This window comes from Leptonotus elevatus, chromosome 8 (genome assembly GCF_054856555.1).
Source record: "Leptonotus elevatus isolate MCC_2025b chromosome 8, RoL_Lele_1.0, whole genome shotgun sequence".
Taxonomy (NCBI): domain Eukaryota; kingdom Metazoa; phylum Chordata; class Actinopteri; order Syngnathiformes; family Syngnathidae; genus Leptonotus; species Leptonotus elevatus.
Window position 1 is genome coordinate 19495566 of NC_141246.1, and position 24617 is coordinate 19520182.

General features: G+C 39.9%; 3 protein-coding genes across 4 annotated transcripts in view; 1 reads left to right on the top strand and 2 right to left on the bottom strand.

Moving 5' to 3' along the window:
• The window catches only part of gnav1 (guanine nucleotide binding protein (G protein) alpha v1), a 38974-nt gene extending 25358 nt beyond the window's left edge, over positions 1-13616 (top strand). Inside the window, exons 6-9 of the mRNA XM_086082596.1 lie at positions 4615-4744; positions 4885-4956; positions 8837-8924; positions 12673-13616. Coding sequence (XP_085938722.1) covers positions 4615-4744; positions 4885-4956; positions 8837-8924; positions 12673-12863 — 481 coding nt within the window. The 3' untranslated portion in view covers positions 12864-13616. The remainder of the gene's footprint in view (positions 1-4614; positions 4745-4884; positions 4957-8836; positions 8925-12672) is intronic.
• Positions 13617-13679: 63 nt separating this feature from the next.
• npb (neuropeptide B) lies at positions 13680-14875 on the bottom strand. Its single transcript, XM_086083155.1, has 2 exons — positions 14450-14875; positions 13680-14090 (listed from the first exon to the last, which is right to left on the bottom strand). The coding sequence occupies exons 1-2, from the start codon at positions 14708-14710 to the stop codon at positions 13962-13964; spliced, it is 390 nt and encodes a 129-aa protein (XP_085939281.1). The 5' UTR covers positions 14711-14875; the 3' UTR covers positions 13680-13961.
• Positions 14876-16955: 2080 nt separating this feature from the next.
• On the bottom strand, positions 16956-24600 carry sgsh (N-sulfoglucosamine sulfohydrolase (sulfamidase)). Of its 2 annotated transcripts, none has more exons than XM_086083157.1 (9): positions 24358-24600; positions 23396-23556; positions 23132-23237; positions 22677-23047; positions 22461-22542; positions 22187-22390; positions 20400-20566; positions 20105-20286; positions 16956-17276 (listed from the first exon to the last, which is right to left on the bottom strand). In XM_086083157.1, the coding sequence occupies exons 1-9, from the start codon at positions 24443-24445 to the stop codon at positions 17093-17095; spliced, it is 1545 nt and encodes a 514-aa protein (XP_085939283.1). In that variant the 5' UTR covers positions 24446-24600; the 3' UTR covers positions 16956-17092. The 2 variants fall into 2 exon arrangements, with proteins under 2 accessions (XP_085939283.1, XP_085939282.1); XM_086083156.1 differs by having other exon boundaries at positions 20105-20322.
• Positions 24601-24617: the final 17 nt, after the last annotated feature.

Here is a 24617-nt window from a genome sequence, read left to right on the forward strand (position 1 = left end):
GTCGCAGAATGTTCTCCACAGCGTCCCTCTGGATTTCCCTCGTCTGTCAAATGTGCTCAGTGTGAACCTGCTCTCATCTGTGAAGAGAACGGCCCTGCCAGCAGCCAATCTGCCGCTTCGGCCATTCTCTGGCACATGCGAACGGGACTGCATGGTGCCGGGCTGTGAGCACAGGCCACACTTGCCGGTTGTCTGGCCCGCATTTCACCCTCATGGTGTGACTTTCTTGGAGTTACAATTTCTTTCATGTGTTAAGCAGTGCATATTAATTCATCATTTCAGTCGTGACTCGTGGCAGTCACTGTGCGATGGAAAGTTTTTTTCATATTTGGTCTACTCAAAAGTCAAAATTTCATCAACATACAACTACGACAGACCCAGTAACAGAAACAAACATGTAAGTATGATAGAAAGCCCAAGCGTTTCACTGGGCTTCGTTTAGCGGCAGCCATGCCCAAAACAAATATTGAACGCATGTCACCAATTCACTACTACATTGCTCTTAGTCTTTAAACATGTTTGCAGCAATTATTTTAGAAACAAATCTCTGAATCGACACGAGAGCGCTGTAAGCCGAAATGTTTGTGTGTATTTGTTTGCTTTAGTTTGAAGCATGTGGAGGTGATTTCCCCAACAATGTCACATTTGATGAAGGAGAGCAAAGTCCCAGGTGGTGTTGCAGGCCCATCTCAGATTCCCGCCTTTCACACACCTTCCATCTTATCTGCCAGAAATCTTGAAGAGATACATAAATGAGTTTGGCGCATTTACACCCAGCATTGTGTGTGTGTGTGTGTGCGTGCCTGCCTTAAGGTGTCGCTAGGGGAATTTAGCCTTTGTTAATGCAATTCTTGGAAATTTGCAAATATATAAACTGGATTAAAGTATGTGTTTTCAAGTGCTTTGTTTGAAAGAGAAACATAAGGACTCAGGAAAATCAGTTTTCAGCGCAGTTGGTGCATACAGATAATTTAAAAAAAAAAATTGGGGCTGTCAATTTAACACGTTAATTAAATGATGCTGTAAATTAACGTGTTATGAAAATTAACACAATTAACGCTGGACGTCCCACAGCCAAGCCATTTGGCTTATCAGAATACCCAAAGGGCTCTCACCATTTATTTGCAAATGAGGCAATAACTGTCTCCAAGTGTGTGAGTTAGTTTTGGATTAGCATCCAAACACAGCTCTACCATTTGGCTTTTCTAATTTCAATACCAATAGGGCAGTTGGTCTGCCCTTTTGGCCAACTCAACAATGACCCTTGCCTTACGGAAGCTAGCTAATGACGCCTGTGGATTCATTTAGTCAGGTTCCATGAACGTGAAGTGAAATCTGCGCAAGCATTGGAAATTTGGCCCATTGACTAACCCGTAGGCTCCAGTGGCACGTCACTTCCTACCTGCGCCACGAGTCAAAAGCAAGGTGACAACAGGCGCGAGCTTACTTGGACCTTTGAATGACAAGTTTCTTGATAATAAGAACAAAGACGGGACTGTTACCAAGAACGCAGTGATTTGCACCTTGTGTAAAAAAAAGAATTGTCCGAATTCAATTTGTTTGGGGACCTTTAGCTGATATGATATTAACATCAATTAATTAAATTAATGAATTACAAATAATGTAATTAATTCGATAAATTTTTTAATCGCCTGACAATACACAAAAAATGTAAATTACAATACTAGTCAAACAATTGACCTTGTTTTGTGCTGAGAACTATCCCTTTGCCATCTTTACCTGCATGTAATAATGATGACCTCTGCCAAGGGCAAGGGAAAAGCACCTGATGCATCATAAGCACATAAGCATAGCACACACGTGCGAGAAATCCATTTCCGGGTTATTGTGCAATGCCAACCATAGAAATACAGTAAACGTATAGTGTCTTATGTTTTACAACAATACTTAACCATATTTGCAATTTCATGTAAAATGACGACGCCTGTGGTTAAGCCGTGCCTCGTCAGTCCCTTCAAATGAATAGCAGCTAGCTTTGTCTTCCAATAGAGTGCATCCACTCTGTAGCAACCTGCATGCTCCTTGACTGACATGTTTTTGAGGAAAAGTGATGCAATGTTACATATCGCTATTGTATGAGGCGACTGAAAACACAATACAAGCGGCACAGTTCACATCGCAGGGGAGTCCGCACATTCGCATCCGCACATCACCCGGTCTGCCACTCCGGTCCAAGTTGACTTCGAAAGCAGTTGCGTAATGTGTCGAGCCACACAAACGCACTTATTGATGCAGTTATTGTGTGGAAATATGGGGAAATGCTTACAAAACAAACACTTACACTCTTTTCAAATGACAAAAAAGAGCAATAAGAATTATTAACTGATCAAAATATACAGAACCAACAAATTCACTATTTATCAAATTAAACACAATGACATTTTATGATCTAGTTGAGTTTAAAATTGCTCAAATCATGTACAAGTTACACAACAACCTACTTTCAGAAACTGTTTGAAATCAGAGACAGTGACTATGATTTGAGGGGTATAAGTGTCTCTAAAAAATTCAAAACAAGAGGTGTGTTACAATCTTTGGTGAAAATTAGTGCAACGATTTTGGAATGAACCTGAATCACTGGTTGTGTTTAAAAGGATGTATGAAAACAAAGTAGAACAATATTTAAATTGGGTATAAGTCAGCAGAAATGTAGAAAATAGAGTGCAATTAAAAATGTATGTGTAAGCCTTTGTGCTCATTTATATATCTGTAAAAATGTTTGCTTATCAACTAAATGCATAAAACTGTTGACACATCTATGCACGTATAAGTGCAGCTGTTTATTTGTAAGTTTGTGTTTGTTGTTGGTTTTTTTGTAAAGTTGTTGGACTCGATAAGTTATTTACTTCTTCCTTCTCCCTTTTGGACATGTAAGCGGTGCTGAATGATGACTATGTATGTGAAAAAAAAAAAAACACTTTCCTTTTAAATCTTTTAATTTTAATTTGACTGACTTTGTTAATTTTGCTGAGTAAACTAATTAAACTGCACTTTCCATTAAGCTCATTAATATCTAGCCGTGCTCCAATAACAAAAACTCAGGTGGGTTTAAAGTGTTAATTAAAGATGTGTTTTCTCTTTTTTGTTTTTAACAAATGAAATAGTAGGCACATTGTGTCCTGTTGGTTAGCAGCATGTCTGTCTGGCAGTGTGTGTTTGTGTGGACTCCTTCCATGCTTGAGGTTTTTTTCCCCTGGGTAGCAACATTTCTTAAGCTTGCGTGCTAGGTTAAATGAATTAAAACTTGAACTTGTCAATATAGTGGGAGTGGTTGTGTCTCCATATGAGCCTTGTGATTGGCTGGGGTCCAATCCAGGGTGTACTTGGCCTCTCCCCCGAAGTCAGTCACATGACTCAAAAGAGAACAAGTAGGGTGGATTAAATAATAAAAGCACCACACATTGATCAAGCACTAATGAATAAACTAGGTTTGTTTGTGTAATGGCGCACTGCATTAACTTGACCGATCGAATGAGAGTCCATGGAATATTTCCATCCGAAAGCTATTTTTTGTAGCTTGACATCCAATGTTTGTTTCCCACTCGGTGTCTTTTCCTTTCCCCTCTGAATAAATGGCTGCATTAGTGCCAAGGATGCTCCATTGAAAGATGGCGCACCTGACCAACTGGTGACCAGCTTCAGCTCTTCTTTCCCTTTTGTATTTTTTACCTTTTTGGGCTTTATTGGATCAGATTGACCTCACACTCCTTGTGCTGCTGTGTTTTGGGACAAATTGAAATGTGTTGGTGAAGACTGACAAGTCCATATCACACAATGTGGGTGTCTTTTTCTTTTTCTTTTATTTTTTAATGAATCGGACGTCGTAATTTATCGGTCCTCAGTCGACCCATCAGTATGGAAGGTCGTGAAAAGAGGTTTTTTTTTTTTTCAAATAATTAACTCATTCACTGCCATTGACGGCTATAGACGTCCAAAAAATCATTTTAAATATTTCTATTAGTTTAACTTTTTTTTTTTTTTCTTTTGTTAACAAGAGTATGAAGACCTAGAGAGAAAAAAATATTGTACATTTTGAACAGATATAAAATTTGTGATTAATCGTGAGTTAACAGTGAAGTCATGCGATTAATTACGATTACTAATATTAATTGCCTGATGCCCCCAATTTTTAATAATCTTTTTTTAAATATTTTTTTAAGAATAAAAGATTATTAAAAATTATGGACGTCAGGTGATTATTTTTTTTTATTGTAATTAATCACATGACTCAGATTAATCACAAATTGTATATCTGTTCTAAATGTACAATAAAAAAAGTTCTAGGTTTTCTTACTCTTGTTAAGAAAAGTAGAAAAAACTTTAAACTAATAGAAATAGTTCAAATGAATTTATGACAGTGAATAAGTTAAGAGCCTAGAGTGTTTGCTTCAAGATGCTTACATGTCACTGCCAGTTGATTTTACAGTAAATTGATTGGTGAAGGTTATTTAATTTGCTATTATGAAACCAGCACTGTATGTACAAGCAAAAAAGTCAACGAAAAGCAACTACATGTATATTAAGTGTGCATTGCCGTGGTTTATATCCTTTCATGTATTGGTCTCTTCTGTCTCTTGCATGTCATGTGTGTAGGATGTACGATGTCGGAGGTCAGCGAACAGAGCGAAGGAAGTGGATCGGCTGCTTTGAGGACGTCCGAGCGGTGCTGTTTGTGGTGTCACTCAGCGGTTATGACATGACCTTGGTGGAGGACCCCTCCATGGTAACGCTCTCTTACAATTAGTTGTTATTGGATTCCCTCCTTTCTCCCGCCTAGGTCATGATGAACGTCTTTACAGTGAAGATGAATGTTGTCTTTTCACCTCTGCTACTGTCTGATGGCAGTATTTGTCTCTTGTGTAGAATCGTCTGCAGGAGAGCATGAAGCTCTTCTCCTCAATCTGCAACAATGTCTTCTTCCGAAATACATCCATGGTGAGAAAAACCTCGATCACCTCATCACTTGGGAAATAATCCATTATATATATATATTCCCATGCTTTTTATATTTCATACAGACGAATTGCAAAAATTTGTTTGCATAAGCCGTTGCTTGTCAACCTGTTGAGTTGAACGCAAGCCTTCCAAGATGCTGGCTGATTCAACTTCACTCAGAAAATACAATTCGTGAGTGTATACATTTATAAAAGACATACAAAAATAGAGGTGCGAGCAGCTACAAAGGGCACTTGCAAACCTAGCCATGTTGGGGGACTGTCACATAGAACCCTCTAAAATATCAATGTTATTGCCAGGCCTTGTGTGTGTGCAAAGTTTCATGAGTATTCATTCAAATATGACTTCTTTAAAAGACCAAAATAAATTCAAAATGGTGGACTTCCTGTTAGGTTTACCATATGGCTTCAAAAGACTTTTATGTAGGTCTTAGGCTGATAGATATTCCTCCCAATTTTCACAAATTTAGGTGAAAATTAGTAGAGAGCGCAATTGAGCTATTCATTGAAAAGTGCTCAAGAAATCTCAAAAATATTGATCTTCATTCCAGGTCTGATGTGTGTGCAAACTTACATCAGAAAACAGCATCATTTTTCTTTACAATCAGTGTATCGCCACGGCAACAACACGCAAGGAATTAAAAAGATTTTCAAGATGAAACGGCAAGCTTGAAGACGAGCTGATCAATTTTGTTGGAGGAGTTTGTTAAAATACGACCGCCATAAAAGACGGCAAAATGGTGCCAAATTCCAAAGTAAATCAAAATGGCGGACTTTCTGTTATGTCTATCTTATGGCTCCAAAATACTTTTTTGTACGTCGTGGACTGTTAACATATGCCTCCAAATTTCCGTGGCTCTGATGCTTTGTACAACCGGTGTCAGTACCAGATGTGATTGGGCTGCCGGATTGTGTCGGGGTCACCTGCAGATGACGTCACGCTAGAGGATTGGCTGGAAATTGTCCGTTTACAATTGTTCAATAAAGTTATATGGAAAAAGATTGGCGGTTGACGTCAAAACATTGGAAAGAAAATATTTAAGATGTCATTTAAATAACAAAATGTATGGACTAAAATTGTAAAAATGTAAATAAACCTAAGAATATAAAAGCAGGATACAACTAAGATTGAAGAAATAATTAAATAGATTGAAGTGCCTTTGCGCGATTCAGATGTGTTCACTTTGGTTTGGTTTCTTTTTGAGCTGTTTACAAATCACAATACATCACAAAAACATTAGCAATCTAAGATGACAATATTTGTCACATCTGAGGCAATTAATTTGTGTATTTAACTATTTATCATTTATTCAATCTATTTGATCATTTATTCAATATATCTTGCTTTCATATTTTTAGTTTTATTTGCGTTTTTACAATTTCAGTCCGTACATATTGTTATTTAAATGACATCTTTAATTTTCTTTCCCATGTTTGACGTCAACTGGATAATTTTCTGCCAATCCTATAGCGTGACGTGTTCGTTAGGCGACCCAGATACCATCTGGTACCGACACCGGGAATGTTTTGTTTAGAAGGAATTTTGAAATGCAAACTATAGTATGGTGAAAAATTTAGGATTTTTTTCCCCTATAGCTGCAAATGTTGAGATGGTACGGACAAATTTTGCAGTCAAGGGGGTTAACTGTTTTTGGTCAAGGGGGCAAAATATGACGCATGTGCAAACATTTGCAAAAATTGGACATTCCAATACTCATAGCTCACTTCCTGTTCATTTTAGGGTAGGCTACCAAAGTCTTTTTTGTTTGACTCGGGGTGCTCAAACGTAGCGGGGACAGGGCGCTACAGACCCCCTTTTTTTTATTTGTACTCCTGTATGGCAACTTTAACTCATTCACTGCCATGAATTAATAAAAAAAAAAAGATTATTCAAAATTAGGGGCGACGGACGATAAATATTTTTTTTATTGTAATTAATCGCATGACTTCACTAGTTAACTTATGATTAATCACAAATTTTATATCTGTTCTAAATGTACGTTAAAACAATTCTAGGTTTTCATACTTTTGTTAACAAAAGTGGAAAAAATATTAAACCAATAGAAATTGTTTAAATGATTTTTTGACGTTTATAGCCGTCAATGGCAATGAATGAATAAAAAAAAAATTGGAGGCGTCAAGCGATTAAAATTTGTAATCATAATTAATCGCATGACTTGACTTCCCTAGTTAACTCACAATTAATCACACATTTTATATCTGTTTTAAATGTGCAATAAAACATTCTAGGTTTTCATACTCTTGTTAACAAAAGTGTGGAAAAATGTTAAACTAATAGAAATAATTCAAATAAATTTTGGACGTATATAGCCGTTAATGGCAGTGAATGAGTTAAAATGCCAAATTTTTCGCCAGGCCCGATGAAGTTTGGTTAGTTTTTGTTCATGTTTAGGATCTAAAAAATCTGATAATAATAATACCTCGTCATTCCTACAATAGGGACTCGCAGCAGTCGCTGCTCGGGCCCCAATAAATAGTGTCCTTTGAGCCTGTTTGACTGGCTTCCTCCTCTTCACAGAGCTAATTTCCCCCACTATACTTAAATGAACTATTGACCTTTGATGAAGTGATATTCAGCCTGAGATGTGGTGTAGAAAATATAGGTGGAACATCCGCCCGTCGCGCCTTTGAGGCTTCTGTCACTTGTAATTAAGGAATACGTTACAATGAAGATGAGCTTTCCCCTTCCTGTTTCTGGTAACTGATCCCATTAAGACGCCCTTGCTCAATTATTTCCACTTAACTTGTGTTTCAATCCATTTTGCAGTCCAGGAAAGTATATGCGTCTGTCAATTAGCCTGCGCCGCTTTCTGTGCTTTTTATTTTCGGTGTGTGACAATTTGCCAATTCATTTTTTTGTGAGGATTTCAAGCAACACTTTGGGATTCTTTGTCAACTAAAGATACTGTGTTGGGCGAGTTGGACAACGAAAGATTGATGTGCTGTTATTGTGTGTGGGCCAGCGTGTTAACACAACTAACCGGCTCATTACCCCGACCTGTTAGAAGACATTTTTTAACGTGGGAGCTAAATTCGTCACCTCAAAGAAGTTTTCCTCGGGGCAGTTCAGTCGTAATGACAATCCTGCAGCACCTCAAATTCACCTGGGCCTTTTTTGTTTGGCTTTGGTTTTAATTGGTTAACTACAAAGTGGATAATGTAAGACGTGGCGTCAGCACGTGAGTTGATTTGAACGCTTAGTTTTTTTTTCTTTTTCTCTCCGTTCTATGTAGCTTGTCCCAAAAGTCAATATAATCTCATCATTCCTGAGCTTGCCAATTGAATAAAATTGTCACCTGGCACGATCCCCCCCGCCGACAGCAGATCCATTTATGACCGTCTCACTGCTCCAATTTACGCAGAATCTGTTCTTGACAAAACCGCATAGCACAAGGCCAAGATTTGAGAAGAACTTCTCGAGCTCAAAGCCAATGAAAGTCTATCTGGGGGGCTGCACTGGCACCATCAACAAAAGCTCGACTTTTAGCCGCACTGACTTGAGGTTGTTCAAAAGGCTAAGTATAATATTTTGATGCTCAGAAACTGCCTAGCCGAGGATGGTGTTGCGTCTGCCTGAAAGAAATGAGAAGTGTTTTGCGACTTTTGAACACAACGCAGTATAAAGCGACAAGCACATATTTAAACTGTGATTCATCGGTTTCATTGCTTGCTTCGTTATTGCGTTGCTACAAGTGGGAATAAGCCATCTGTTCCCTGTTGATGTTTGATGATCTTTCAAATTGATTTTTCTTTTCCGCTTGAGAGAAAACCTCTGACTCACGATGAACACGGTCAACTCCTGGCTCATTGTTTTTTTCTGTATGTTCTCTTTGTTGCAGATTTTATTCATGAACAAAATTGACCTTTTCCAGGCGAAGATTCTCCACTCGGGGCGACACCTGCGCCATTACCTCCCTCAGTTTAAAGGTTTGTCCCAGAGTAATGCCTTTTACTTGCCATTGGAACACGCAAGTGAAACTGTATCGTTCCATGCTGACACATATAAAAGATCATCAATGTTCTCAGTGGGAAGTGATCACTGAGTGTTAAGTAGTGTAGCTTGTAACGGATATAAAGTGACTGGAAGAGTCACAGAAAGGCATACAATTTGATGTCCTTGGAAATTAAAAAACAAATCAATAACGTGGGAATTTTGCCATGCAGCTTTTTGTTCACTGAAAAAACTTAATAGTTACTTGAAAATTCCTCGTAAAGTTTTTTAAAAGTAGATTTTACAAGGGGAGTTTTGAGTACATTTTAGCAGTTTATTAAAAACGAAAAGAAAAAAAAGTTATTCAAGCGTTGAGGAATGAACTAATGACCTCCAGGTTGGGAGACAGCCACTCTACCACCTGAGCCATGCCACTCTTACTGCTTGCCACTTTATTGCATTTCTGGTGTGTCCAAAATGAGACAAAAAAACGGCTCTCTTGGAAGTACAAGGATTACGCCTGATACCATCAATATAGTAACACACAGCAGGAGCGGCATGACTCAGGTGGTAGAGTGGCTGTCTCCCAACTTGAAGGTTGTAGGTAACCCTTGAGTAACTTTTATTTTATTTTATTTACATCAACTGGTCAAATGTACTCAAAAATCTCCTTGTAAAATTTACTTAGAATTTCTGGTAAAACTTGACCATTTTTTTCAAGTAAATATTATTATCAGAATTTATTTATTTATTGATTTGTTTATTTATTTTTACAGTGCGAGAACAAGCAAAGTTGGTTGTTGGGCTATACAGTGTTTATCCAATCCATGCTGTGTATGCATCTCACCCATAGACAACTGCGATATCTTCCATCTCCCAAATGATGAGGAAAAAAATGAATGCATTTTGACCCTGTGAAAACACAAAAGTGCTCTTTGAAATGTGTACTCGTTAGTTTTTAACTTCCCGATATGCAGCCTGATCACATCTGGTACCGACACCGGGAATGTTTTGTTTAGAAGGAATTTCGAAATGCAAACTATAGTATGGTGAAAATGTAAGGATTTTTTTCCTTATAGCTGCAAATGTTGAGATGGTACGGACACATTTTGCAGTCAATCGGGTTAACTGTTTAGGTCAAGGGGGCAAAATATGACACATGTGCAAAAATGTGCCAAGATTGGACATTCCAATACTCATAGCTCACTTCCTGTTCATTTTAGGGTAGGCTACCAAAGTCTTTTTTGTTTGACTCGGGGCGCTCAAACGTAGCAGGACAGGGCGCTACAGACCCCTTTTTTAAATTGGTACTCCTGTATGGCAACTTTAACTCATTCACTGCCATAAATTCATAAAAAGAAAAAAAAAAAGAAAGATTATTCAAAATTAGAGGCGACAGGCGATTACATTTGTCTTTGTAATTAACTCTTTTACTGCCAAAAACGTTAAATAACGTTTAGTAAAAATCCACGGAGGGGTGCCAAAGACGTTAAAAGACGTTCACTGTGTATTTTTTATTTTTTGGGGGGAAATGGGTGGAGGAAAGCCTTGGGCAGCTGTGCTGAAAGTATCAAGCAGATCGAGTTAGTATAATGACTCGTTTTGGCCCCTAGATGGCAGTGATGACTCTCTTTGGACAAGATTGGGTGGGCATCAGTAGAAGACGTGAGGCGGAGCTAGAGTGTTGAGGGGACAATGGCTGATGAAGCAACAATGGCGACCGGTTGCAAGCAGCTCATGCTTGAGCATTTTTTTCAAAGACGGAAAGCATCGATCAATACTAAAAAGCGCATTGATGTCGACGATGATGATGATGGTGACTCCGAGCTTGACGCCGAAGTTGGAAGCGTTGACGCGCCGCTATGATCAAGTCATAAAGCCTCACCGGCTAGCGATGCTAACGCCGGAAAACGCGGAGCACAACCGAGCACTTCTGCACAGGCGGACGTTCATATCGGACGATGAAGAGTAGTCGAAAAGCATCGACCAATGCACATTGATGATGATGATGATGATGATGGTGACTCCCGAGGTTGACGCCGAAGTTGGAAGCGTTGACGCGCGGCTATAATCACGTCATAAAGCCTCACCGGCTAGCGATGCTAACGCCGGAAAACGCGGAGCACTCCGAACAATCGGACGATGAAGAGTACCCCGAGTCCAATGCATATTCATCGGAGGAGCGGGTACAGTCTGATCACGGAGAAGACACTGTTTCTGGACTACGATGCCACCATGAATGGAGTGGATAAGATGGATCAGAACATCTCTTACCACCCGGTATAGCAACTGAAGGACATGAGGAAGCCAGACGTAACACCACCGTAACGTAACCGTAACATGATCCTGATATTAGACTTTATGGCAACACACACTGCAGTATATACTTGCTATTCCCCGGAAAAAACGGCCGGCAAGAAAGTGTAGCTTCTGCACGCGAAGAGGCAATCGCAGTGAAACTAATCTGTTGTGCAAATCCTGTTGCGTCTCCTTGCACGCAGGGGAGTGTTACACAAAAAGAAAAACTGTCGTTGAAACATCCACATAATTGTAAATAGTACCACAGTTGCACACATTTGTAAATAGTTTGCCAAATTGTTGTCAAATTGTTACACTGTTGAATGTAAATAAACATATTTTGCTATCAAAAAACACTTTTTCATTCTTGGTGGTAGTGTTTTATAGAAGTAAAGCACTATTTAGGTGTTTGTGGCATTATTCATGGACAAAAAGAAGTGTAAAATTCACTAGAGTGTATGAAATATCGTTTCACTAAAAGCTTGATTTCTCCGTATTTTGGTCCAAAACAAGCGCATTTGGGTGAAACTAACCATTTTCTATTGTTGATTACTGAAGAACGGAATAAGGTAGAAACAAACTTTTTTTCAGTTTCAGAGTTCAATCTTTCATTTGGTAGTATGTGTGTTTCCATAGTCCAAACAGAAAATTTTCTGTGGACCTTGAAAGATCAGTCAAAATGCTTAAATCGGCTGGCACTCACAGCATCCCTTTTCTGAAAACGTCTGGCAGTCAAAGAGTTAATCGCATGACTTAACTAGTTAACTCATGATTAATCACAAATTTTATATCTGTTCTAAATGTACGTTAAATAAATTCTAGGTTTTCATACTTTTGTTAACAAAAGTGTGGAAAAATGTTAAACTAATAGAAATTGTTTAAATGAATTTTTGACGTTTATAGCCGTCAATGGCAATGAATGAATAATAAATAAATAAAATTGGGGGCGTCAAGCGATTAAAATTTGTAATCATAATTAATTGCATGACTTCCCTAGTTAACTCACAATTAATCACACATTTTATATCTGTTCTAAATGTACAATAAAAATTCTAGGTTTTCATACTCTTCTTAACAAAAGTGTGGAAAAATGTTAAACTAATAGAAATAATTAAAATGAATTGGCAGTGAATGAGTTAAAATGCCAAATTTTTCGCCAGGCCCGATGAAGTTTGGTTAGTTTTCGTTCATGTTTAGGATCTCAAAAATCTGATAATAATAATACCTCGTCATTCCTACAATAGGGACGCGCAGCAGTCGCTGCTCGAGCCCCAATAAATAGTGTCCTTTGAGCCTGTTTGACTTGCTTCCTCCTCTTCACAGAGACAATTTCCCCCACTATACTTAAATGAGCTATTGACCTTTGATGAAGTGATATTCAGCCTGAGATGTGGCTCTTTGAAATGTGTACTCATTAGTTTTTAACTTCCCGATATGATTTTCCAGGAGCAGACTGCGACGTGGATTCGGCCGCCCGCTTCATCACCGCCACCTTCGTCTCGCTGGACGCGGCGGCCAGCAAGCTCATCTATCATCACTTCACCACTGCCACCGACACCTCCAACATCCAGGTGGTCTTTCAGGTGGTGATGGACACCATTATAAAAGAGAACCTGGAGGCCGTGTCTCTCCTGTAGCTACCAGAAAAAGTCTTGAGTTCCTACAAGCTGAGATCTAAATAGACCATCGGACCTTTCGATGTGACGCAGGAGTGTCGATATCATCTCGTCCACACGCACACACAGTCTACAGCTTGCCCACTTTCTTTGAGTTCTAACCATTTCAAGGAGCTTTGAAAATGCCACCAAAAATAAGGACTACTTTGAGTAACCATCTTTTGGTACTGTAATCTAAAAGCCATTATTAGAAGTAAAGCAGACATGCTGTGGAAATGTGGGTTTCACCGTGAAATTATATTAAAATAATCCGCCATTATGATGTCATACCCACTGTAGAAGCCGCATCGTGTATGCAGCAAAATTCTCACCAACCTATCTCTCATCCTTACAATTAGTGATCTAATAACAATTTAGATTTTTAAAAGTTGTATCTTAGGAAACTACATGTTTAGTTATCTGTCTTTAACCTTTTGAGATCTCACCAAACCTGGTGCCTTTTAAATGTGATTTGTAAGGCATCGCCTATGCTGCAGCGGCTGTTTTAAATGTTTAGTAAGTCATGTTTCATTTTTGTGTCTTGACTGGAAGTAAAAGGAATGTGATGCCTTACGTTGGTGATTTACACTTATGTTATTTTGTCTTTAAAAGTGAAAGTACACATTAGTGCGCTTGATGTGCCTAGTGTGTTATTTGGTTCAGTATGTTCAACTATGTCCTGAAACTGCAATACAGAATAATAAATAATAATAAAAAAGTGTCTTGCATCGTTGACCAGTTTTCCTTGATATGTAGACACCTGTACACAATGGCTTCCAAATATATGTTCATTTTTAATCGGTATGATAAAAAGTAATATACAGAAATCAACTTACAGCAGTGGTATACAACATTCATGCGAAGTCTCAGATTTAAATGATTTATACCAAACAAACTTTGCAGTGCGTTTATTCTAACTGAAGGCTCGTGAATATATGCTCGCGCAACACACGCGCACACAAAAAAATAATAATCATAATTTCACTTCTAAATAATACAAAGGTGGGAATAAAACATTCAAGAGTCTATACTGGGCGACAGTGACCCTTGTTTTCTGTACAAGCCGAGCGCACTGTGGACTCATGCGGACAGGCAGTCCAGCGAGTCCAAGGTGAGGAAGACGTCCGCCTTGCACTGGAAGGTGCCGCTCCCATCTCGCAGCAACTCGCAGCTCTTCAGGTTTGGGGAGATGTCCTTCACGCAAATAGCCTTACATTCAGTCCAAAGAAATCACAGGAAAGAAATCAATTTTCTGAGCGCAGGTTACTAACTTTAAGTCTGTTATTTTAAGAGTAGGCTACACGCAAAGGCAGTCAAATGGTAATATGAAATACGTTTCAAATGCCTTCATTGAATTAAAACCAATCGATGTCATGGCACTTTCACGCTCGGAAAAGCTTGACACTCGTGCGTAAAGCGTACTTTTACGCACGCAGAACTGGATGTTTTTAATCGTTTGTTGTTTTCCATGGCAAGCATTTTTTAAATGAAAGAATGAACGTGGGAGGGCAAACATTACATTTCGGATGATTGCGCGTGGAACGAAATGATCACCTCAATCGACTTACCATACTTTTGAGCAAGGAGACCTGCCTGCCAGTCTCCGCGGCCGCGTTGGCGCCGACCGTCTCTCCGCTGTCCATCGTTTCTTGGGACTCGGACCTGCGCACATAAGGCGACCTCCGGATTCCGGAGAGTAAACCGGAGGCGCGACCCACAGAGTAGTAAGTGGGCCCGGTGGACTGCTTGTACCAGGCTTGGACGGAATGACACGAGATGAGCAGGGACACTCCAACGCACACCAAAGCAAACCTGAGGGACCTTTCCATGTTTGAACCGTTTGGCGAAGTTTTTTTTTTTTTTTTTAGGGGTGGGAGTTCGAATCTTCTCCTGAGGTCGCGTTGTGTTTGGTTGCCTGTTGGGCGGATTTCCTGCTGCTTTTATAAGCGGGCTACCAGACGTATCGTGACCCAGAACGTTCGTCAAATCAAATTGGAGGAGAGCAGATGATCTTCTGTCTTGATACGGGAGAAGTGGGGTGGGGTGGAGGGGGTCTCTTTGGGGACGGTTTTCAATTGATCTTTTTTTGATGAGTTGGGGGGTGTGAGAAAGAAAAAGAGTGAAGAGAGAAATACGTCAAACGCATGACGCTTGTGGGGTTATAAGTAAGATTTACACTGGGTTCAAGTCAGTGACGTTAACGGGCCAACTCAAAGAACATCCGCAAATCACCATAGCGACATTTATGTATCAATCCACCTGTAGACTACCGCTTGTCCTCATGTGCGTATTTAACAATTCCGAACATCCGGGCATTTCTGATATTCCCACAATACCCAAAGCAAATGCTTCCTTTACACGGTGAAAACAAACGGCATGCATGTTGTTAGTCAAACAACATTTCATCGCGTTTAAATCAAAATAATCCTCAGGTCAAATGGCAATGATTTAATGCCCAGTATTTCAATTAGTTTGACCGCCATTTTGATTTGACGCAAACTCTGAATTGTTAATAGGTCGCATGATGAGCATGACCTCAGCGTCCAGACAGCATACGAGGTCTGAGTCAGATTTGTAAATAAAATAAAATAAAAATACTGTTCACATATGATCAGATATGTTACACAAGCATGTAAAAACTGGCGGAACTAAGAGACAAATGAAAGGCTGCGGCAAAAAGAAAAAATAATGAATGATGAAAATGAAAGTTGAAAACTTGCCCAGGTCCTATGCTCAATTTAACCCAAGCATGAGGTCTGTTGTGCCATAAGACAACTTGTTTTTGGACAGGCCATATCAACAAAGCTGCCAAGTTAACACTATCTGCTTTTTTGTAGGGAGGCGCAACATCCTGAAATATCTACTTACGCTATATGTACCTTCATGTGGTGATGCATGCAGAAAAAGAAAAGCAGCTAAACGTACCTCACTCTCCCCTACTTCACTTGTTTAATTATTTTTCTGATTACATTTTACTTTCAGATTTCGGGGTACCTTATTGCACGGGGACCAAGTGACTGTGGCGGCAAATTGCAAATGATTTAATGAACCAAGTTGAACAAAGTACAAGTAAGCCATTGCTAAAAATAAATAAATACAATAAAAAAAAAAACTTTAAAATAAAGCTTCATGCTAGTCACTTGGTCCGTCCGTCCGTACGCGCGCGCGCACCCACACGCGCGCGCGCACCCACACGCGCGCGCGCACCCACACACACCTGAGCATCTCTGGATCTGCCCTAAAAAAAAAATCTTGAAGGACCTCACATTCCCTTTTTCTAGGTGTTTCATTAATTTGTTGTACCAGCCACGTTTTCATAAAATCACACTGTCTTGGCCTTCTTGGTACCATTTCAGGGTTTTTTCTTGTTGTACAAACTAGTAGCGACTTCCGGGCAAATATGACATCACCCTGTTGCGAGCGCAATCACTATTTTGGTCTCCTAGGTCAACGGGACTAATCAGTTCCAGTGACGTCTCCACCAATGAGATAGGGATTCAGACTCAATGTCCATCATTACATCCATAACCTAGAACAGGAAGTCAGTGGAGAAGATGTTCAAACCCCTCGGGGTCAGGCGATCCATGGCGTCCATGTCAAATCTTCATCTTGGCAAAAAAAAGTGTCATAATTGTCCATGACGTCATGTGAGAAACGGCGATAGCTGTTGTATTGGGTCAGTGGTTAACAAAGCAGAGCGGTGGTCATACAGCTTCAAAAGACTTCCAAATGAGTGAGCGTGGATTTTGAGTTCAAGAAAAAAAGGAGCATGTCAATAAAAGCAGTGTGTGAATCAGCCTTGCTTCAAAATTGGGCTCAGAGGAAAATAACAGAAAGTGATTTGCAGATTGATTTACTGATCCCGCTAGTTATGCATCATCAGCTCCACCCGCTCCTGGGAGAAGACTAGTGAGGGATGTACTCCTCCAATGAAATAATAAAACAGTTAAATGTCATGTATTCCATTTTGCTTCTCCATAAAAGCTTTTAGATTAGATGAGTACTGTACATGCATGGAAACCGAATAGAGACCCCAGCCAGTAACATAATAAAGCATGGGACCATTATATGAAATAAGGGGATGTAAAATGTTTATTTTGACCATTAAAAGCATCATAGCATATAAAAACATAAATAAACATGATGTATTGCTTGCCGTATACTGGGTGCAGACTTATAGTATATGCCAATTAAGATAGGCTTATATACCATTAGAGTCCATTGTAAAGTGGTCTGCAGTGCGGCTCCAGCTTGTCTTCCAGGACATAGTCTGCTCCACAGACCCACGGGTCCCCTGTCGCCCATTGCCATTTCTGGAGCTCCTGCTTAAGGCTCGTCAGTAGGCTGCTGTACGACGGGTCTGACGCCAGGTTCTTGGTTTCCAGAGGGTCTTTTCTGCATTGGCCGTGTAGGAATGAAAAGAAACAAACTGTTAGCCACACTTCAGAAGTACATTATTTTGCAAATTCACAAATAAATAAGGAAAGAAATGGATGGGCTGCGCAAATCGGAACATTTTGAGAAAATTCTATCAAGTTATTGGTGGCAAATTGAGTGCCTGTTTTTGAACGGTAATACATATTTGAACGATGCTATTTGTTAACTTTATTTTCTAACTGACTGTAGTTGTTTGTAATTGGCACTTCAAAATTCCAAGCCTCCATCAGCATGTGAAAAAAAGGTCTGCACACACTCATTATTGTTGGTGTAATGCAGTCGGGGGCACATTACAGCCGTTGGGCAGTTGGTGAGCGTATACGGGCCAGGTGTGACCAACCTGTTCGCACGTCAGCACGGATCATCCGCGTCGGCCTGTGACAGTTATCAACCACCGTCAGCTGCAGTGAAATGACTCAAGACGCGCAATATGAAGTTTCACCTTCACAGGAAGCTGGATTTATACAGACTCTAGAGCACGCAAGAGGAAAGGCGCCTAAAGTCTTTGGTAAGATGTGGTCCATGTGTGAGGTACAAACACCCACCCAGAGTGGAAATATATTGCCCGAAGGTGCGTAATTGTGCAGCAGTGACTAAGAGGCACACGGGAGAATATGCCCCAAGCCACCATCACATTCATTGTTTCAGCACTGCTATAATGGCCACATGCATGAATACAATGTCACTCAGTAGAGCTCTACAAGTGCTAAAGCTGAAGATTAATGAAAGGGGGAGGGGGGGGGGCAGAACGTTGTCGTTGTTTGTTGGTTCGATTGCGTTAAGTAAAGTAAAATCATCTCATAAACATTGTAAAAATGGATTCACTATCATTTACTGTTTTATTATGCCAAAGACTGCAATGAAAACAGGTCATTAAAATGACAGCATGCGCCATGCAAAAGTATTTACCCTCTTTTAAAATGTTTTATTTTTTTTTGCATGGCTAATTCACTTTAATGTTTAAGATCATAAAACTAATGTATATAATGGATAAAGATAACCTAAGTAAACATAAAATGTAGTTTTTAAATGGAGATGTGATTTATTAAGAGGGGGGAAAAAAATGACCCTGACCGTGCCATGAGCCAAACAAATACAAAATAAAGTAATTGACATCTGTCAGTCTGGAAAGGGTAACAAAGGCAGTCCTAAAGCTTGAGGACTGCAGTGAATCACAGTAAGTGAAAGCTATTATCTACAAATGAAGAGAGCTTGGAACAGCGTTGAACCTTTCCAGGAAAGGCCAGCCGAAAGAAATCAGCCCAAGAGCAAAGTGCAGACTCAACCTGCAGGTCACAAAGGAACCCAAGACAACATCTAAAGAACTGCTGGCCTCCCTCGCCTCGGTAGAGGTCAGTGTTTGTTCACGAGTCCACAATTAGGAAGCGAGTGGATATAAATGACATCCATTGCAGAGTTCCAAACTCTGACTGATGAGCCGAAAGTTGAACTTCTCGCTACATTTGACCTAAACATAAGACAGCATTTCAGACAAAGAACATCACACCCGCAGTTAAACATTGTGGTCTGGGGCTGCTTTTCTACTTCAGGACTTGGATGACTTGCTGTGATTGACGTAAACGTGAGAACCAGGCCAATGTTTGGCCGCCACGTAGTGACCTAAGGCTGAAGCGTACTTGGGTTTTGCATCACGACAACAACACAAGTCGACTTCTGAATGGCTTCAAAATAAACAAGATGAAGGTTTGGGAGTGGCCTAGTCGAAGTCCAGACTTGAATCTAATTTGAATGCTGTTGCATAACATTTAAAAGGCTGCGGTGTTGCTGAATTAAAGCAAACCCGCAAGGAAAAGTGGGCCAAAATATTTCCACAGAGATGTGAAAGACTCTGGCAATTATCGAAAATGCTTTATTTCAGTTGTTGCTGCTGAGGGTGGAAGAACCCGTTTTTAGGGTTTAAGGGGACAATCACTTTTTCAAACAGGGCCATGGAGGCTTGGAGGTTTTTTCCCCCTCCCTCCCTCAATAATAACAACTTGTATTTGAATACTACATTTTACTTGTGTTGGCTATTTTATTTATTATTAATATAATTATTAAGTATTCATGAGCTCCTTTTCTCAATACTGATTTTTTTCTTCTTCAGCCAAGCGTTCCCTAACCAGTGCAAAAGAGTGTGGTGCCATCGTTGTCTGACTTATTAAACTTTGGAACTTCATTTCATTCATCTCTTGAACTTTTTGGAAATAAGAAGATATTACTAAAAAAATAAGAAAGAAAGAATTAAATTAATTATAGATTTGTGAACGCAAAAACTATCACCATTAATTATTCTCCTAGTATAATTAATTAGGGTCATAGTAAAGATCTGTTCTAAAAAATAAATAACTTAATTGTAAATAAAGTTTTGAAATGATTGACAGGTGATGCTGGGTGGAACCATTCGGGTTTTTTTTAGGACATTTATTTTATGAACTTACATTTTACTGCATACTTTAGCAATTATTTTTAAAGCATTTTTGTATGAATGCTGTTTTAATTATGTTATGTTATTTATTTATTTTTAAATCTCACGCACCCCCTGGAGTGCCTACCCTTGCAGGGGTAAACAACTGAAATAGATTGTCCTTGTGCTAAGCATACAGGCAGTTTTACTGAGGATGGTTCAATAATGTGGGTTAGGGCCTATTATTTCAACTGACACACCAAACTGAAAAGTGGTGCTTATCTTGCAAAAAGAAAAATATTGCAACGCGACCTCATCGCTAAACGTCAACTTCCGATATAATGCTTGTTCGGTGTTGTTGTGGGCGATGCGAGCAGACCTGATATCGTACAGCTCCCAGCGCTCTCTGTAGTAATACTGCTGCAGACTTTTGAACCAGTGTGTGGGCTCACGCAGCCTGGTGCGGTTCAGCAGGTCCTGGAAGGTGGCCGAAACATACAGGTCCTGGTCGATGGGGAAGGGCATGCGGTAGTGCAGGTTGTGGAGGAGGCGGTATGCCCCCTGGTGGACACAACGGATTGGGTAGTACATGGTGACCTGGTTCCAACGAGACGAAAAGGAGCAAAGGAGCTTGTATGTGCCATGTTCTAGAAAAGGGCGTCACGCTCACACACCTCGTGCAGGGATTGGCTGGCGTAGACTGTGTGCCAGCTGCTGGGCTCGGTGACCAGGGCAGGAAGTAAAGAGCGACCAGTGAGGTGCACTGGGACAGTGGTGCTGCCAGGCAGGCTGTATGACGGATAGGGAAGAGAAAACCAGTCCAGGATGGTGGGAGTGACGTCTGTCAAAAGAGGACAGATTACACATCACATGATAATAACAATCTTTGCTGTTTTCAGAACTCGTAATTCAGTAGTATTATTTTGGCACCATCTTGGGGAGACTTGGTGCCTATGTTGAGGAGTTTCATTTAGACAAAAGTAGTGCTGTGTCACCATTTCGTGATATTCAGAGACAGATTACAATCCTTTTTGAGGAGTCTCAATTACTCATGGATTACAAATAGTGGATTGAGAATGTATTACTTTGCACATTTATTAAATTATGGTATTTTTCTTACATTATCACTTATTCTTGTAGTGTCTTCTTAAGTGTAAGTAGTCTTCTCAATAAAAAATGCAGCTGTTTTTACAACATAATGAATAATGGTATTGATTAATAATAACAACATTGACCAAAATAATCGTGATTATTATTTTGGCCATAATAGTGCGTTCCATAATTAAATATAATACAAGCAAACACTGCAAGTCAACTTGGAGGAGATAAAAGTGCTGGTGGGGGGAAAGGGGTAATTTGCAGCATTCAATCCGAAAATAAAAAAATTGTTCCGTCCTAATAAAGACATACACCAAAACACCTCCAGCTGTAATTGCAGTGGAAAGGTGCTTCTATAAAATATTGTCTCTGTGGAGGAAATAGTTTTGCATGCTATAATTTTGAGATTTTTATTTTTGAAAATACATGAAAATCCTTTTCTTCATAAAACACAAAAATACATTTGTGTTTATTGATGTAGCATAATAAAATGTAGAAATGTCCAGGGGCTAAGAACACTTTTGAAAGCTACTGCACATACGAAAATGCATTTATTGTACCATAAAGCTAAAGCTACTGAACGTAGAATATTCTATTTCGAATAGCTCCTACCACCTGCCGACGAAGAATGAAACTGCACATACCCTTCTTCACATACACACTACGCACATTCGTCACATCCGCAGAAGGGGCGCGGGAAATTCGAACCCGAATCCAGTCTGAAAACTATTGGTTTACAGGAGTACCCATTGTGAACAGCTGAGGTGTTAATCTCCTAATTAGAAGACATTTCAGTCATAAATGGTCAAATAAAAAGGCTACTGTAAAGATATTTTTGGGGAAAATAGTTCCATATTGCAGCTTACCCAGTTTACCAACCAATCATATCGCTTATTCTCATAGGGTTGTGGGTAAGCTGGAGCGTATCCAAACAGACTTAATGTGAGAGGCATGATTTTGAAATGTGGGTAAAGGTTGGAGAACCTGGCGGGAATACACGCAGGCATGATGAAAAGAAACTCCACACAGGAAGGGTGTGGTGTGGTCCCTGGATTCAAACCCCCAATCTCAGATATATGAAGTATATAAATAAATGTCATAATGCCAAATAGGCTTTCCCAAAAACTATACATGTATAATTTTTAATAATGTCTAACTTGGCGTCCAGCTTCTGCTGTACAGTATGTAGTCAAGTCTCCCTCTAGCGGCCTAATAACAACATTACAATCACATTGGTCACTTGGCGGTGGATCATTATTGTAGTTCAGTAAACATCGCGCAACTCCACACTGAAATCAAAGCAAGTGGCTTCCACATGTCTTTTCTTCTCAAGAGAATATTCAGTATATATCCTACCTCTTACCTAATAAGCTGACAAATGCCTGGCTGGTGTCTCCCCATCGCTGCCTTTGCTCTGGAGAGGACACCATCATGGGTTCTGCTGTGCCGGAGTGATAGAGATTGGTTCTGCCGTTGGGAAAGGGGATGCCGTTATCGGAGCTGTAGATGATCAGAGTGTCATTCCCATAACCAGCGTCCCTGAGCTCCTGAAGAACTAATCCAATACCTACACAGAAAAATGGGCCATTAAAACTATTGTTTGACATGAAGGAATTTGCGGTGCACATATGCTGTACCTTGGTCCAGTCGGCTCACTGTCGTGTACAATGCGGCTAAGTCAGCTCGTGCTGCAGGTGTGTCCGGTACAAAAGGGGGAACCTGGATTACACAAAATATTAAGCTAGTTTTTTATAGGGCAACAGACTTTGGATTTCTATGATGGTATCATCACATACAACTGACAAAACCAGCAAAAACATTAGACAACCCGGTAATTGTCTTGAATCGCTGACCTTAACTTGCTCTGGTGTGTAATATTGTGGAGTCCAGTCAGGAATTCTGCCCATTCCCATCTCCCCATTTCCAAACTTCTCACAAAACGCGCCATACTGGGGCTGGGAGTGGCCACAGCGGTGGGTGTCGTGGAAGGCAACATAGAGGAAAAAAGGCCTTTCTTCATCTTTCAAACTGTTGACTGTGTTGTCTTCTGCTTTTATCTTTTTGCCAAAAGCTTCCTCTTTATGAGTCTGGAAAAACTTTCGCACGAGAAGTTTGATGCGGGTGATGTTCCGCCCCACCTGAAGGACAGAGTTGTTTTCCTCCGTGTACGCAAAGTCAAAAGGGTACACGGACCCAGGACCAACGTGCTTTTTGCCAATTATACCTGAGAGTGAAAATGACAGAAATAGGGTCGAGCACATGTTTGCAAGTTGTGTATGACGAGGGAGAAAAATAAAGTATCACAAACCTGTGTGTATGTTAGCTTGGTTGAGGAGCAGCGGCAGACTTTGGACGCCATCAAAAGAGTTAAAATGATGCACCCCCTGGTGAAGGCCATACATGCCATTCTGGTGCTAAGGAGGCACAAAACAATTGTTATTTAAGGGCAAAATGAGCATCTGACATTTTGCGCCGGTGCAGAAGTTGAGACCAACTAACTGATCGATAAAATACTTCCTCAAAAATACTTCCTAAAGACTTTTGTGCATATGGTATCGCATGTGTGTGTTACCTGTGGCAAACCACTGAGGATGGTGGAGCGGCTGGGGGAGCAGCTGCTGACAGAGGTGAAAGCATTGTTGAACACGACACTTTGCTGAGCCAGAGAACGCAGATGAGGCGTGTGGACCACAGAGTTGTTGTACACTTCAGTCTCAAAGCCGGCATCATCAGCTGGAAGAGGGAGAAGGAAAAAAAAACACTTAGTGGGCTGTATGTGCATCTAGAAGACAACAGGTGGTCTCTCGTACAAGTTGGGGCAGTATTACTAAAGAAGTTAACTTATATTAGGTCATCTCTTGACATAGCAGATATTAATATGGTGGATTGTGCAAATTGCTCCTGATTTGTCATGAGCTACACAAAGCAAAAAGTTTGAGTCCAAAGCTAAAAAGAATAATATTTGTGTCAAGTAATCCTTTCATAATTTACCGTATTTCACAACCAGAAATGTAAAGAATTTACACAGTGGTGGGAAGTATTTGTGTATATAAATACTTTGTCACTTCACTTGAGTACATTTTTCAGGTACTGTGTCTCTACATCACTTGAGTATTTATTTTTCTGATGATTTGTTACTTTACATTTTTCAGATTAGATAGATAGTCGTTACTTTGTCAAAGGCTTGTTACCAGAAAAAAAAAGGAGACAAATGAGGTGTATATTTTCAGTTGGTATCAGCTGTTTTAGCATTTTTGTAAGTAAGTTCATAACTTTAAAGACTGACAGCTTAGGTACCTCTTGTTTTAAAACAACAAGTTTTCGTGGTGGCAAATTATCAAAATGGGAATTCTTGACAAGGAAAACATATTTTTTACTAAACTACAAGATGCCACTGCGTTTGTATTTACAGGCAACCTGATGCTGAGACGCGAACACTTTCTCCGCCAAATCTTAGCGGGAGTGTAGCGTTAGTAGTTTTTTGTTTGTTTGTTTTTGCATCAGGCACTCTCAGTTTAAAACGTAACCACTCACCGATAATTAGAAGAACATTTCTTCTCTTGGATTCCCCGAGGCGACAAAGAAGTAGCAACCAAAGAAATGGTTTGAACATCTTGCTCATGGTAATATTGGCCGGATTAGTCCTTTGGAAACTTCACATTGTTGGAATGGAAATGTTTTAAAGTATTTCACATTGTTTGTATTGGAATGCGAGATAAATTAGCCTGTTATTACAACCACGGCACTTTTTTCTTCTTCCGCAAGCAAATCCGGCCACATGCTATCACATGACC